We start from the raw sequence: 15562 nt of genomic DNA, 5'->3' as shown, positions 1-15562 counted from the left end.
TTTCTCATTTCAAGTCTTGTGGGGACAGACATTTATTTCAAATAAAATGTGTCTAAGAAATAATGGGTGCAAATGTCACCAGTTCTGTAGGGTCCCTATATAAAATGTCTGTGGTAGATTACAAATTCATTCTTGTTCAATCTTTCATTTAGATAATAGCGATACATCTCTCCACAATTGTTTCTGTGGTACTGAAGTGTGCTGGAGTAAGACTGCATGATTGCTAGCTCCCCAGGGAGAGAGAGGACCTTCATGAAAATGAGATGTGGATCTTGTCAAACTATTCAGCGTGTGCAAAATTTTATCTAGATAAACCATGGTATGAGAAATTCTGCTTGGGCTGGCAAATAATAACTGTAAAAATTGGGGAAGTTGAGTTTTCCTGCTCTGATAGGCATTTGTAATGACTCAAGATTAATTTTTGCATAAAAAAAAGGTAATTGCAATAGTTAAAGATTTATAAAAACCCTGAGGCAGATCAGTGGGAATGCTTTGAAAAGGATAATTATACCTGCATGAGGATTATCAGTTTAATAGCATTAACCAGGAGACAAGGAGTAAGGGCCAATTTTGTTAGTTTTTTACTTATCCTATGAAGAAGTGGTTTAAATACCTAAGTGATGTAAATTATTTTGTTTTAATCAGTATAAATTCCTGAGTATTAAATACTTTATGGAGGGCACATACCTCTTTATTTACTACTATTATAAAATACATCGAGGTGTATTAGTGCTATATCTCACATGTAATGAGATAAGGGGGAAGATTCTCAAAGGGTGTCCTGTCTGTATATTGCATCACATTGTAGGCTTAATTTGGCCATAAACCCAGTTTAAATAGCTCAGAGGAGATCACCTCAGGGCCAGTCTTCAGTGCCTCACAGTTTAGACTACAGAGGTGTGAATAGCCGCTCACAACAAAGTGCTGCGCTGTAACGCCCCCGTGTAAATAGGGTGACCAGACGCTGTCCTGATATTTGCTTCTTTGTCCCGCGTCGCGACTAGGGTGACCAGACAGCACATGTGAAAAATCAGGACGGGGGTGGGGGGTAATAGGAGCCTATATAAGAAAAAGACCCAAAAATGGGGACTGTCCCTATAAAATTGGGACATCTGGTCACCCTAGTCGCAACCAATGTTTGGTCGGGACACTGGACAAACAAGAAATTTTGCCCTCCCGGAGGGACTCTCGCCCCATCCCCGCCCCGGCTCCACCTTCTCCTTCCCCCATTGGCTCCCTCCCCAAATCCCCACCCTGGCCCCGCTTCTTGCCCAACCACACCACAGGTGCATGGCAGTGCAAGCCTGGGTGGGGGTGGCGGCGCCTGGGTCCTGGATCCAGTGAGTCAGCTCTGGCACCCCGGCACCGGGCGGCGCGTCGCGCCAGGAAGGAGCCGCAGCCCCGAGGGAGAGGCGCGGGGCTCCCAGGCAGCAGCGGGGATTTGGCCCATGCCCACGCGCCGCCCACCCGGCCCCTGCCCGCTCCGCGCTGCCCCGGCCCGGACCCACCGCTTGCCGCATGGGCCGGGGGCGGGAGGCTCCGCGGGAAGGGCAGCGCCCCCGGCCGGGGCCTGCTAATGCCCCCGGCCCCTTTGAAACTTTTTTTTTTTTTTTGGTAACAATTAGGCAAGTTTAATATTGCTATGTTACTTTAGTATATGCACAAATAGTACATAAAATGAAACTTTTTTGTATGGTTACTAAGGTAATGACAACCTTGTGACACTGCTTGTCTGGTCTTTTTGCACAATTCTTCTGAGCCATTATCAGATAAGCTTTTGTGCCTTATGTCAGGTCAGACTAACCAGGACAAAGTTATCACAAACATTACAGCACCAGAAACTTCCTTAAAATAAGGATCATCAACAATTTTCCTTATGAACTAAATATTTTGTTTTAAAATGATCCTTTTTAAAAAAAAGCCCTGTTTTGAAAGTTATTTTCAAAAGGTATAAATGGCTTGGGTGGAACGATCAGAGTGGGAATATGCCAACGATACCTTCAGTTCAGAATAAAAAGTCAACAGCATCAGAAAAAAAATGTTTGAGTAACTTGATAAAAAGTTGATAACTCAACAAAATTCACCCCAGCAGTGCCCACCAGTTAATAATTCTTCTTCTATAAAAGCTGCATGTTCCCCTGAGAGCTTCTTTCACCTTCATCATGAGGAGAATCATACTGGCACTGGTGTTCACTTTTGTGGGTAAGTTCCTTTCTTCCAATAATACTTGGCTGGGATGTTCAGAGGGGGCCTGAAGAGATTAGGCACCCAAATCTCGTTGACTTTCACGTGAGATGGAGCTGAACTCCCCTAGGCAATTTTTAAAGCACTAGTCACAAGCTTTACTGGAGTTTTATGGATACATCAGTATATTAAATGTGAAGCCAAAATAGTTGTTTTCAGTGTCTCACATATCCATTTGATTTTTTTCCCCACAGGGAGTCAGAAATATGACATTGGTAAGTCTACTGCTCATTTTTAATTAATGAACCTAACTCTGCCATCATATATACTGGTACATCTCCCACTGATGTCTCCTGTTTTTCTGGTGGCAGAATCAGGCATGTGACTTTTTGTTGTGATGATGATGATGAACTATAATGTCACAAAAATGTTAGCACAAGTAGATATTTCAACTACTTTTTTTTTATTAGAACCTAGTTTTAGCAACAGCTTGTACAGCTATGAAGGCTTCATTCTGCATGGTCTGCAAGACAGAGAATTGGCAAGAGCTGGGCTGAGGCTGACAAGCAAAGTAGAGATCAGTGGATTGTCACACAACTATCACAATGCTGCAGGTAAATGAAGGAAAGCAAGCAAGCAAAGGAAGATGCATTAAATAGTAATGGAAGTTATAGTAATACATCCAGGCCTATGTAATGAACTGGCAGCAGAGAACAACTAGAATCCTAGGACCCTGTTCTTGGCTCTGATATGACCACATACAAAGGGCCTGTAAAGCTGGTGTAACCAGTCAGTTAAGGATTCTCCCCCCCGGCCCCACTGCATGGAGGAATCCCCAGGTAGTGCAGAGTCAGTGTGTTCAGCTGTATACTCCCCCCCTCCCAGTTCCAAGTGCAGGTGCTCAGCTAAGGAGGTGGCTGGGGAAAGAGGGCATGACTGAGTGTTGTAGTGCTGCTGCTGTCTTTGGCTGCCACAATGCAGAGCTATTGCAGACTGTTTCAAATTAGAGCAGCACTAAGGCCTGGTCTACACTATGAGTTTAATTCGAATTTAGCAGCGTTAAATCGAATTAACCCTGCACCCGTCCACACAACGAAGCCATTTATTTCGAAATAAAGAGCTCTTAAAATCGATTTCTGTACTCCTTCCCGACGAGCGGAGCAGCGCCAAAATCAATATTGTCATTTCGAATTAGGGTTAGTGTGGCCGCAATTCGATGGTATTGGCCTCCGGGAGCTATCCCACAGTGCACCATTGTGACCGCTCTGGACAGCAATCTGAACTCGGATGCACTGGCCGGGTAGACAGGAAAAGCCCCGCGAACATTTGAATTTTATTTCCTGTTTGCCCAGTGTGGAGAGCACAGGTGACCACAGAGAGCTCATCAGCACAGGTAACCATGCAGGCCAATAATCGAAAAAGAGCACCAGCATGGACCGTACGGGAGGTACTGGATCTGATTGCTATATGGGGAGAGGATTCAGTGCTAGCAGAACTTCGTTCGAAAAGACGAAATGCCAAAACTTTTGAAAAAATCTCCAAGGGCATGATGGAGAGAGGCCACAATAGGGACTCAGATCAGTGCCGCGTGAAAGTCAAGGAGCTCAGACAAGCCTATCAAAAAACAAAGGAGGCAAACGGTCGCTCCGGGTCAGAGCCGCAGACATGCCACTTCTACGCCGAGCTGCATGCAATTCTAGGGGGGGCCGCCACCACTAACCCACCTCTGACCGTGGATTCCGAGGCGGGGGTAATCTCATCAGCCACACCTGAGGATTCTGCGGACGGGGAAGAGGAGGAGGAGGAGGACGAGCTTGCGGAGAGCACATAGCACTCCGTTCTCCCCAACAGCCAGGAGCTTTTTCTCAGCCTGACTGAAGTGCCCTCCCAAGCCAGTTAGGGTGACCAGATGTCCCGATTTTGACGGGACAGTCCCGATTTTAGGGGACTTGTCCCACGTCCCGACCTTACATTGGTCGGGACGCACTTTGTCCCGATATCCGGGGGACCGCGGCAAGCCGGCGCCACCGGCGCCACTCACTTGTTCTTCCGGGGCCCCTGGGGCAGCGCTGCACAGCTGAGCTCCCAGCTGGCGTCCGCCTGCCAGCCAGCAGGAACCTACCGAATGCAGCAGCAGCCCGAGGCACACACAGAGTGAGGCAGGCAGTGAGGAATTCTCCGCAGGTCGGCTGCATGCTGGGGGGGCGTGGCTTGTAGACGCCGGCAGTGGGCAGAGAGACTGAGTCCCCCCTGCCCCCTGCCCCCCTCGACGTGACCTGACCCACCAGCGATGCGACCCCCCTAGGCTAGGAGCCAGAGCGGGACCTGCCTGCTGGATGCTTCCTGGGAGCCGCTCCAGGTAAGCACTGCTGGGCTCACCTGGCCCCCTGGCAGGTCCCTCTGCGGGGGGCTCCCCTCAGACCCACTGCCCTCAGCCCCCACCCTGACCCTGTTCCCTCAGCCTCCCCCGCAGTCCCCTCTGTGCCCCCCACCCTCAATCCACTGCCCTCAGCCCCCACCCTGACCCTGTTCCCTCTGCCTCCCCCACAGTCCCTCCCCTCCCCCCATCATCTTACCCGACCCACTGCCCTCAGGCCCCACCCTGACCCTGTTCCCTCAGCCTCTCCCGCAGTCCCCCCTGTGCCTCCCACCCTCAATCCACTGCCCTCAGCCCCCCGACCCTGTTCCCTCTGCCTCCCCCACAGCCCCTCCCCTCCCCCCGATCATCTCACCCGACCCACTGCCCTCAGCCTGAATAAGCCTAGTTTTGCCTGAATAAGCCTAGTAACATCCTCAGGATTTGACCCAGTATTTGTTAATACAGTCCTATATATTAAGCAACATTTTTTTTCTCTAGCTTGTGGGATGGAAGGAACTGCCTCCTGAAAACCCACTCATATCAGCCTATGTAAACGTATTTGGCCATGAGCTCGCCTTTGCTGACGTCAACAAGGAGCTCATTCAACAGACAGTGAAGGCATTGATTGCTCCTATTTTTCTGTTTTGTCTGAGGGGCTTCACAGTTTCCTCCCTGCCCCTCTGCTCCCTCCACTTAACCTTCTGGATCTTTGTCCCTTTGTAGGCTCTGACTGAAACATCAGATAAGGCACATGTTAGTGAAGAATGTGATCAATCAAATCCAAAGAGGCATTGCAGGACAATGGACACAGGCAATATTGGCAGGAGAAGTTTGGCACATTGTCCCTACCTGTGTTGGCCTGCCACTAGAACTCAGTTTATATAGTACTGGTCTGATACATGCTGCAGTCAACGGTGAGTTTAATGGTTTCACCTCAACACATAGGAATTTCAGAGTTCTAATCCCTGGTCTAACATTAAATCCTGCTGTAGTCTTGGCACGTCACCTACCTTCTTTGTCTCAGGTTCCTGATTTCTAATATGGAGGTAGTAATACATCATTACGTCATATGTGGTGTGAGAATTAATTAGCTGGGATATAAATGCTGCCCTTAGGCCTTGGCTACATTTTGGGGGTTACAGCGCTGTAAAGCCTCCCCCAGCACTGTAACTCACTCCCCGTCCACACTGGCAAGGCATTTGCAGCGCTGTATCTCCGTGGTTGCAGTGCTGCATGTACTCCACCTCTCTGAGAGGAATAGAGAGTATTGCGCTGCCGCTGCAGCGCTGCGGCGCCAGTGTGGCTGCCCAATGCGCTGTGAATGGCCTCCAGAATTATTCGGCAGTATCCCACAATGCCTGTTCTAGCCACTCTGGTCATCAGTTCAAACTCTACTGCCCTGGCCTCAGGTAACCAACCATGTGACCCACCCTTTACATTCCCCGGGAATTTTAAAAATCTCCTTCCTGTTTGCTCAGCCCAGCGTGGTGTGGAGTGCTATCAGCGAATCTTTCCAGGTGACCATGCCTCCACGCGCCAAGCGAGCCCCAGCATGGAGCAATGGCGAGTTGCTGGACCTCATCAGTGTTTGGGGGGAGGAAGCTGTACAGTCCCAGCTGCGCTCCAGCCGTAGGAATTACAATACCTTTGGGAAGGTATCAAAGGACATGATGGAAAGGGGCCATGACCGGGACGCCCTGCAGTGCAGGATTAAAGTGAAGGAGCTGCGGAGTGCCTAGCGCAAAGCCCGTGACGCAAACGGCCACTAGGGTGCTCCCCCCGCGACCTGCCGATTCTACAAAGAGCTGGATGCAATACTTGGGGTTAACCCCACCTCCACTCTGAGCACCACCATGGACACTTCAGAGCCGGTGGGCGGGGGGAGGAGGAGGAGGAGGAGGAAAACGGGAGTAATAGTGGTGGGCCAGATGGAGACACCCCGTAATCCCTGGAGCCATGCAGCCAGGAGCTCTTCTCGAGCCAGGAGGAAGGTAGCCAGTCGCAGCGGCCGGTACTTGGTGGAGGACAAACAGAAGAGCAGGTTCCCGGTAAGGGTTTTCTTTTTTCGGGAAGGAATTTTTTCGGTGCGGGCTCTTTGGAAGAGGAGAGTTAGGCATGCATGCCTAGATGCGGAATAGTGCATTGATGTGGTTTATCACATCGCGGTAATCGGCCTCGGTAATCTCCTCGAATGTCTCATCCAGAACGTGTGCAATGCGCTTGCGCAGGTTTATCGGGAGAGCCACCGTGGTCCTTGTCCCAGCCAGGCTAACGTGTCCGTGCCACTGTGCTGCGAGGGGCGGGGGGACCATTGCTGCACACAGGCAAATTGCATATGGGCCAGGGCGGAAGCCGCATTGCAGTAGAAGACCCTCCCTTGCTTCCCAGGTCACCCTCAGCAGCAAGATATCATCCAGGACGAACTCCTGTGGAAAATGTTTGGACAGTGTTCAGTGTAGGTGCCCCCTGAAGCTGTTGGCTCTCCACAAGGCACAGAAACCCAGAGGACAGTGCAGCCCTGAAACAATCAGTCCCCCTTACTCACCATTTTGAGGCTCCCGTGGGATATGTGTGCTCTGTTTCGGACGGGAAAATTATGCTATTGTGTAGACCCTGTGTGTTTTCTACTCCTTAAGTGCGGGGGGAATCATTACTCTGTCTGGTATAAACAATGCTGCCTCTGTTAAATGTTGCATTTTGCCTATACAGCTGCATCAACCTTGAGACCTCAGCCGTCCCTCTTATCACCTGCTCAGAGACTGCAAAGACTCAGGAAGAGACCGCGAAAAAGCAAAGAAGACATGCTGCAAGAAGTGATGCGGCAATCTATTAAAGAGAATGAGAAAGCACAGAACTGGAGGGAGAGAGAAAGCAGGATCCGGCTGGAAAATGCAGCGCACCGGCGGCAAAGCACCGCGCACCGGCAGCAAAGCACTGATAGGCTCATAAGCATCCTGGAGCGCCAAGCAGACGCTATCCAGGAGCTGGTAGCCATGCAGAAAGAGGAGCAGTACCGCAAACGCCACCCCCCGCACAGCCCTTGTCCCAAAACTCTTTCCGTTGTGCCCCACTGTCACCTCCAACCCACTTTCCCCAACTTCCGTGTTCTTCACGCCACCCGCTGCCTCCAACACCAGTATCTTCACCACCCAGCCTTGAAAACCACGACCCTTACCCTCTGCACTCAACCCCCATCACCATGCAGTATAGCTGTCCTGAAGTGCAGCACTCACTGCACAGCACACCAGACAGGACATATGCGAATCTGTGATTGTACCGTTCCCCACTCCACCCCCTTGTTTCTTTTCAATAAATAATTTTTTGTTCTTTTCAATAAATGGATTTTTTGGCTTTGAAAACATTCTTTATTATTGCATAAAGTAAAAGACTCCTTAGCCCAGGAAATAAACAGGCATTGCAAGTCTGCTTGTCTGCTTAGCAAACACTGATTACTAAAGATTGGAACTACTGCACTTCACTCCCATGCAGGGCACCAGATATCACTGCTGGTTTTCAGCCTCAAATTGCTCCCTTAAGGCATCCCTAATCCTTGCAGCCCCGCGCTGTGCCCCTGTAATCGCCCTGCTCTCTGGCTGTGCAAATTCAGCCTCCAGGTGTTGAACCTCAGAGGTCCATGCCTGAGTGAAGCTTTCACCCTTCCCTTCACAAATATTATGGAGGGCACAGCACGCGGATATAACCGCGGGGATGCTGTTTTCGGCCAAGTCCAGCTTCCCATACAGAGATCGCCAGCGGGCCTTTAAACGGCCAAAGGCACACTCCACAGTCATTCGGCACCGGCTCAGCCTGTAGTTGAACCGTTCCTTGCTGCTGTCAAGGCTCCCTATGTAGGGTTTCATGAGCCACGGCACTAACGGGTAAGCGGGATCTCTAAGGATCACAATGGGCATTTCAACTTCCCCTACCGTGATCTTCCGCTCTGGGGAAAAAAGTCCCGGCCTGCATCTTCCTGAACAGCCAAGTGTTCCGAAAGATGCGTGCGTCATGCACCTTTCCAGGCCAGCCTGTGTTAATGTCAATGAAACGCCCACGGTGATCCACAAGTGCCTGGAGAACCATAGAGAAATACCCCTTCCGATTAACGTACTCGGATCCTAGGTGGGGTGGTGCCAGAATAGGAATGTGCGTCCCATCTATCGCCCCTCCATAGTTAGGGAACCCCATTTGTGCAAAGCCATCCACTATTTCCTGCACGTTACCCAGAGTCACGGTTCTTCTGAGTAGGATGCGATTAATGGCCTTGCAAACTTGCATCAACACGATTCCAACGGTCAACTTTCCCACTCCAAACTGGTTTGCGACCGACCCGGTAGCTGTCTGGAGTTGCCAGCTTCCAGATTGCAATAGCCACCTGCTTCTCCACTGGCAGGGCAGCTCTCAATCTCGTGTCCTTGCGCCGCAGGGTGGGGGCAAGCTCCTCATACAGTCCCATGAAAGTGGCTTTTCTCATCCGAAAGTTCTGCAGCCACTGCTTGTCATCCTAGACTTCCATGACGATGTGATCCCACCACTCGGTGCTTGTTTCCCGAGCCCAAAAGCGGCGTTTACGGTGCTGAGCATGTCCGTGAATGCCACAAGCAATTTCGTGTCGTACGCATTATGCGGCTCAATAGCATCGTCGGACTCCTCACTCTCACTGTCACTTTGGATCTTAAGGAATAGTTTGACAGCCAAATGTGACGTGCTGGCGAGACTCATCAGCATACACCTCAGCAGTTCGGGCTCCATTTCCCACAGACAGATCGCGCTGCTCAGAAACTGTTGAAAGATGGCGCCAAAGGTGGATGGAAACAAAGGGATTTCTGGGATGCGAAGCGATGCATCACGGGGCATTGGGACAGGACCCAAAATCCCCCACACCCACGCCCCCTTCCCACAACCCACGGCGCCAGAATGGGAAGAGGTGCTCTGTGGGATAGCTGCCCATAATGCACCGCTCCCAATAGCGCTGCAATTGCCGCAAATGTGACCACGACAGTGCGCTGGGCAGCTGTCAGTGTGGACAGACTGCAGCGCTTTCCCTACTCAGCTGCATGAAGTCAGGTTTAACTCACAGCGCTGTACATCTGCAAGTGTAGCCAAGGCCTTGGATAGCGGTGTGTCACTCCTGATTCATTTTAGTGGGCACTACAAGGGTAAAACTGGGCCCTTCTTAATTCTGTAAAGTGTTTTGAAGATGAAATGGTGTACCTAAGTGCTAATTACTATTATTGTAACAAAACTGTCGATTTGGAACCCTTAATTTATTGTTTTGCCATTGCTATAATTCTTTTCTATCTCTTACAGTTGGTGTAAATATGTCCCCCTCTTTATCTGGTAGTTTTAAACCTTTGCAGTTCTTTGATGCCAATGTGCAACTTCATGCTGATATCAACCCAAGGTGAGGAAAAGTAGGATATATATGTATATAAATATGATGGTATGCTCTAATTTTATTGGCAGGGATTTGGGATAGCTGAATTATTCACGAGGGTGAAGACATGTGTAAGTTATATAGGTCAATCCAAATAGGTGCTGTTAAACCTTTTATTCCATACTACATCATGTTCTATACTTGCCACATACATTACAGAGCATTTAAAAAAATATCCTGGAATTACGGTGTTTTGTGCCTACACTGCTGGGTGACTTAGTCATCATTAATCCAGCTGTACAGGCCTCAAAGCGAACCATATAAATATCTCTAAACAACACACAAAATAGCTTTTCTATGCCTAAAAAATGTCATGTTATCCCAGACCTTGCAGTGCTATCAGTGTGTGCTGGATCCAAATTGGGATTCTACCACTTCCCATAAAGCTTCTATTTCTGCCCCTTCAGGGATGAGTGATATCAGATGTAAAGTCATGACATTTTACATAGAAAAAAGCTGCTACTGGTGCAACACTAAATATGGTCATCCTGGGCCTCAGGCTAGTGTAATTTTGGGGGGTGGGGAGGAGAAGAAATATTTGTGGAGCTAGTTGATTTTTTAAAAATAGCAGCTGTTTGAAAGAGCTCAGGGTGTTCTAATATTAGAATAAGAACTGGGGTGATGGATTAGAAATGAAGAGGGCAGGTGAGGAGGTCTAACAGTCCATGTTAAATTAGCACATGACTCTGCAATTTGTCACACGGATCTCACCTCCACATATGTGGTATATCTCTTTGTCTGTCAATAGATTGATGGCCATTTTTCCTCTTATAGTCGCAAACTCTGATTTCCAAAAAAGATATTTATATACAGGGAATTCTACATTTCAAAGTGTGCTTTCTAAGTATATATTTATCAACGTATATGGTTATGCATGTTTGTATTTTCCCTCTCTTTCAGCATATACACGCATACAGTGGCAATGATGGGAATCAATACACAGTACTTTAAGAGTGGTCTTGAATTTCATGCCAAGTTCCGTGCCAACATCCCAATGAAATTTTATGCCAAAATAAACATGAAAGATAAAAGTTTGAAACAACTCCGTGCCACCAGGAAACTGAGCTAGTGACTGCAAGGTACAGCAGTGATATTTACTTTGTTTAGTTTTAACTAGGGTGAACAGATGTCCCGATTTTATAGGAACAGTCCTAATTCTTTGGGGCTTTTTTTTTTATATGGGCTCCTATTACGCCCTACCCCCTGTCCCGATTTTTCACACTTGCTGTCTGGTCACCTTAAGCCTGGTGTACGTTGGAGCAGCCTGCCTGAACACAATGTAGGCTCAAGGGCCATGACAGAGCTTTCTCAGGGGCCAATCCAAGACAGGGGAATAAAATTCCCCAGGAACTAAAGACCATCACAAACCTCAGCGTCTTCTGCTCCAAGTGCAAGTTACCTTTCTTTGACCTTGTCAGGAAGCAGGGGCTGCAGCAGAGTCGGTCTCCAGGAAAACTAACAAGCACAGCTGGCCTGTAGTATGCTGTCTGATTGGCTACTCCACCTGCTTGGTTGGAAGAGTCAACAAACCAGCTCTTAAGCCTGGTGGCTGCTCAAAGCAGTTGCTCATGGTGGTGATAGCTCTGCCTCACTCTAGCACCAGGTGCGAACAACAGCTTACCTTGGTATAAGTTATGTTGCTCAGGGGTGTGAATAAGCCACCCCTTGAGCGATGTAAATTACACCAACCTAAGCGCTAGTGTAGACAGTGCTATGTCAGCAGGAAAGCGTCTCCTGCTGACATAGCTACCACCACTCACGGGGGCTGGAGTAATTAAGTTAACGGGAGAGCTCTGTCCTATTGGCTTAGAGCGTCTGCACTAACAGTGTTACAGCAGCCACTGTAAGCTCTGTAGTATAGCCATAGCCTAGGTAATTCAACTCTGACCCTTGGCTCTGATTCCTGACCTCTGACTCTGGGCTCTGACCCTGTGCTCCTTCCTGGCTCCTAATCACAAAGCATGACTCCTGTTCCTACCACTAGGCACAACTGCCCATGTCCCAGTCTCTGACAGGCTTTGCCTTCTCTGACCTCTGACCTAAACATATAACAACATGTGTACATATACATTATAAAAAATAAATAAAAATCCAAAACAAGACAGCCCACTGCATGCACTTCTCCCCTTGGGGAGAAGATGAGAGAACAAATGGGCCAGATTTTAGCTGCATCACTTAATGCACTACTGGAAAGCGCGAAGATACTACAGTGAAATCTAAGAGCCTGAATAGAATAGAGTGTACAGAGCATCACAAGGGTCGGGGCAGAGCTAAGGAGAACTTTAAGTTAGTGGTTCTTAACCAGAAGTACGCTACCCCTGGGAGTATGCAGAGGTCTTCCAGGGGGGTACATCAACTCATCTAGATATTTGCCTACTTTTACAACAGACTACATAAAACTAGCAAAGTCAGTAAAAACTAAAATTTCATACAGACAATGACTTGTTTATACTGCTCTGTATACTATACACTGAAATGTAAGTACAATATTTATATTCCAGTTGATTTATTTTATAATTATATGGTCACAATTAGAAAGTCAGCAATTTTTCAGAAATAGTGTGCTGTGACATTTTGTATTTTTATGTCCGATTTTGTAACAAGTAGTTTTTAAGTGATGTGAAACTTGGGGGTATGCAAAACAAATCAGACTCCTGAAAGGGGTGCAGTACTCTGGAAATGTTGAGAGCCCGCTGCTTTAAGTCACCTTTGCAGTGACCCCGGTTTTGCCCTCTGTGCACTTTGGCTGCACCCAAGCGTCTGACCTGAGATCCCTCCCCAGAAAAGCTTACAGCCTAACCATGCAAGTACAATAAGGAGCAGTAGCATAGCTAGCAGGGTGCAGGGGAAGCAGCCGCTTCCCCTGCCTTTCCAAAAGCGGCCGGAGGAGCAGGGGGAGGGGGCGCGGCATGCGGCCCGCAGCGCAGCCCGGCAGCTGCGGCCAGAGGAGCGATGGGGGACGCAGGCTGGCGGCCTGCAGCGCGGCCGGCAGCCATGGGGGGGCAGCGGGCACAGCCGGAGGAGCGGGGGGGGCGCGGCATGCGGCCTGCAGCGCAGCCCGACAGCCGCGGCCGGAGGAGCGAGGGGGGCACAGCATGGCTGGAGGAGCCCCACGGGGGTGGCACAGCAGGGCTGGAGGAGCCATGGGGGGGAGGGGCGGTGCGGCCGGAGGAGGAGCCGGGGGGGGGGCGCGGAGCGGCCAGAGGAGGAGCCAAGGGGGCGTGGCCAGAGGAGGAGCCAAGGGGGAGTGCCTTTTTTGTGTTTGCTCCCCCTCCTCTTAGAAGCTGGCTACGCCACTGGGGAGAGCAGTCTAAAAAACAAGAAGACATGGACACATAGTCAGTGAGAGAGTGCTGTAGCAAGGTAATGGAAAAGTGAGTTTGAAGGAAGACAGAGAATGTGGCTGGTGCACAGGAAAACAGAGACTACGCCCAGTGTAGGAGGCAGCCTAAAAGAAGGTGAAAACCAAAGATGGAAGGGTGCATTAAGAAGAAAAGGATGCAAAAGTCTAGAAGGCTGTGCAGGCTGAAGTAAAAGCAGAGGTGTAAACAGTCATGTAGTTGGGCACAACCTTGAATTTGATGCAGAAGGAAAGAGGAAGCCAGTCTAGTGAATTGGAGTAGGGGTGGCATAGTCAACTACTGAGAGGAAAATAGAGGATAAATGTTGATCCAATTATATTTAGACCTTCCCTGCCACTGAAAATAATGCATATTCTTTTTATTCACACAGGGTCTTTATTCTGCAAGATCTGAAACTTATCAAGAGTTTATCTTGAGGCATCTGAAGAAGTGGGTTTATTACCCATGAAAGCTTATCCCCAAATAAATCTGTTAAGTCTTTAAGGTGCCACCGGACTCCTTCTTGATCAAGAGTTTATATTATCCTTAGAAAGAATTTCAGGCAGGAACATCAGCAGTAGGCAGAAGGTCAAACAATGTGAACATCATGGACCATTACAGTGAAATATTCAGTCTGCCATATGTGGAAAAGAAAATATTCAGCCTGAGAGGCAATGTGACTGGAGCAGCAGGAGAGGAATGAGAACTTAGCAAAGATATTTGGGAAGTACGGAAGTCCTCTTCCTCTGGTAGCTTTACATGGCTTTACTCCAATTAGAATGACATAATTCACAGAGGTGTTCTCTGTGCTCTGCACTACAATTAATCTCTCTGTTCTTTTGAATAGTTGGTGACATATATGGCATCACCCCCACTTGACTACCTTAGGGCTTTTCCTGTCATGGAGCACCACACAGAGACCACTGGTTCACGATGACGTACAAAGAAATAACTGACCACAACCCATCTGTTTTAGTCAGTGGTTCTTTGCTGATTTATAATAGCATGGATGATACCATGTGACTGTCTTGTCTCTACCCTATCCCCTAAAAAAGACGAAAGCTCCCAAAATACCACTACAGCTGCTCAGAATATTTTGTTTATCTGCTTGGATCTTTCATGTGATACAACTTGACCAGCTGTATGCTTCTCCTACTCAGCCATTGCCATGGCTAATTGTTGTTCATACTGTTTTTATTACTGATACTAACCATTCATCAGGGGAAATCAGATCACTAAGGAAACGTGGTTTAGTATTATCACTCCCGTGCTACATATGAGGACTCAGAACACAAAGGTTAAAAACTGAATCTCCAAAAATTACTCTGCAAGCCAGTTACAGGGATAGGAGGAGAATCCAAAACTCCTAATTCTCAGCCCCAAACAACAGTGAAAACTGCCTCATTTTTTAGAAATTCTGTTCCCAACTATACCCATGCAACTGTATTGAAAAAAACTGGGTATAATTACATGGATAAAATTGAGAGCAGAATTTGGCCCCTCATATTTAGCTGATCATTGGTCTAATTTATTCCTCTCCCTCATTCTGAAAACTGCCCCCAATTCCTTTGTAATAAGCCAAACTCCAGTAATGCAAAATGTCACTGGCATAACATGAAGCAGAGTCCAGAAAACCCTGGGACAGGTGCATTTCAGTATTTGATCCCTTTGAAGAAATGCAGCTCCTCTTGTAGTAAGGGAGTACACATGTTCTGAGTGCTACAAAGCTTCAAGTAAGGCCCAGTCCTGAGAATTTTGATATTATTAGGAGCTGGGTGAAACCTTGTTGTGCATTGAGTTAAAATTTGTGTGAACACACCCAACACTTAAGATAGTTGTAAGAGACAGTTAAAGGGCCACACCTAAAACAAGATCTAATAGCGTCTGCCCAGAAACTAGCACTAGCTAGTGGGTGGAGGGTTGCACTGGGTATTGGTATGAGCCGGTGTGTGAGAGAGAAGGCAGACTAGACAAAAACTGGGAGACGGAGGAACAGCCAAACAGCCAGAAGGAGCAGCTGAAAACACGGTGTCTGACCCAGGAAGGAACCTAAAGAGAGGTTTTTGGATCAGTGGTGCCGGTCGAATACAGTGTTCTTGGTGCTGTGAGCAAAAGAAGCCTCTTCCTGCTACTTGATTCCTTCTGTGTTCAGAGACAAAGCACTTTGTACATTCTTTGTAAATACACAAAACTGTATCAAAAGAAATACCTGACTGTCACCAATTTCTACTCCCAACTGGAACA

At 48.3% G+C, this 15562-nt stretch overlaps 1 protein-coding gene across 1 annotated transcript; it reads left to right on the top strand.

Moving 5' to 3' along the window:
- Nucleotides 1-5283: 5283 nt before the first annotated feature.
- On the top strand, nucleotides 5284-13795 carry LOC112117811 (vitellogenin-like). Its single transcript, XM_024215890.2, has 4 exons — nucleotides 5284-5457; nucleotides 9851-9944; nucleotides 10878-11056; nucleotides 13710-13795. The coding sequence occupies exons 1-3, from the start codon at nucleotides 5295-5297 to the stop codon at nucleotides 11044-11046; spliced, it is 426 nt and encodes a 141-aa protein (XP_024071658.2). The 5' UTR covers nucleotides 5284-5294; the 3' UTR covers nucleotides 11047-11056; nucleotides 13710-13795.
- The last annotated feature ends 1767 nt before the right edge of the window (nucleotides 13796-15562 follow it).

This window comes from Terrapene carolina, unplaced genomic scaffold (genome assembly GCF_002925995.2).
Source record: "Terrapene carolina triunguis isolate 2854851 unplaced genomic scaffold, T_m_triunguis-2.0 Scaffold102, whole genome shotgun sequence".
Taxonomy (NCBI): domain Eukaryota; kingdom Metazoa; phylum Chordata; order Testudines; family Emydidae; genus Terrapene; species Terrapene triunguis.
Note: the sequence above shows the minus strand (reverse complement) of the source record. Positions and strands in the feature narration are given on the sequence as shown.

Bases quoted from the DNA above. Each gene is read 5' to 3' on its own strand.
- LOC112117811 (XM_024215890.2), top strand. From the start codon at position 5,295: ATGTTAGTGAAGAATGTGATCAATCAAATCCAAAGAGGCATTGCAGGA. The intron at 5,458-9,850 runs GTGAGTTTAATG...TATCTCTTACAG, and splicing joins GATACATGCTGCAGTCAACG to TTGGTGTAAATATGTCCCCC. The intron at 9,945-10,877 runs GTGAGGAAAAGT...CCTCTCTTTCAG, and splicing joins CATGCTGATATCAACCCAAG to CATATACACGCATACAGTGG.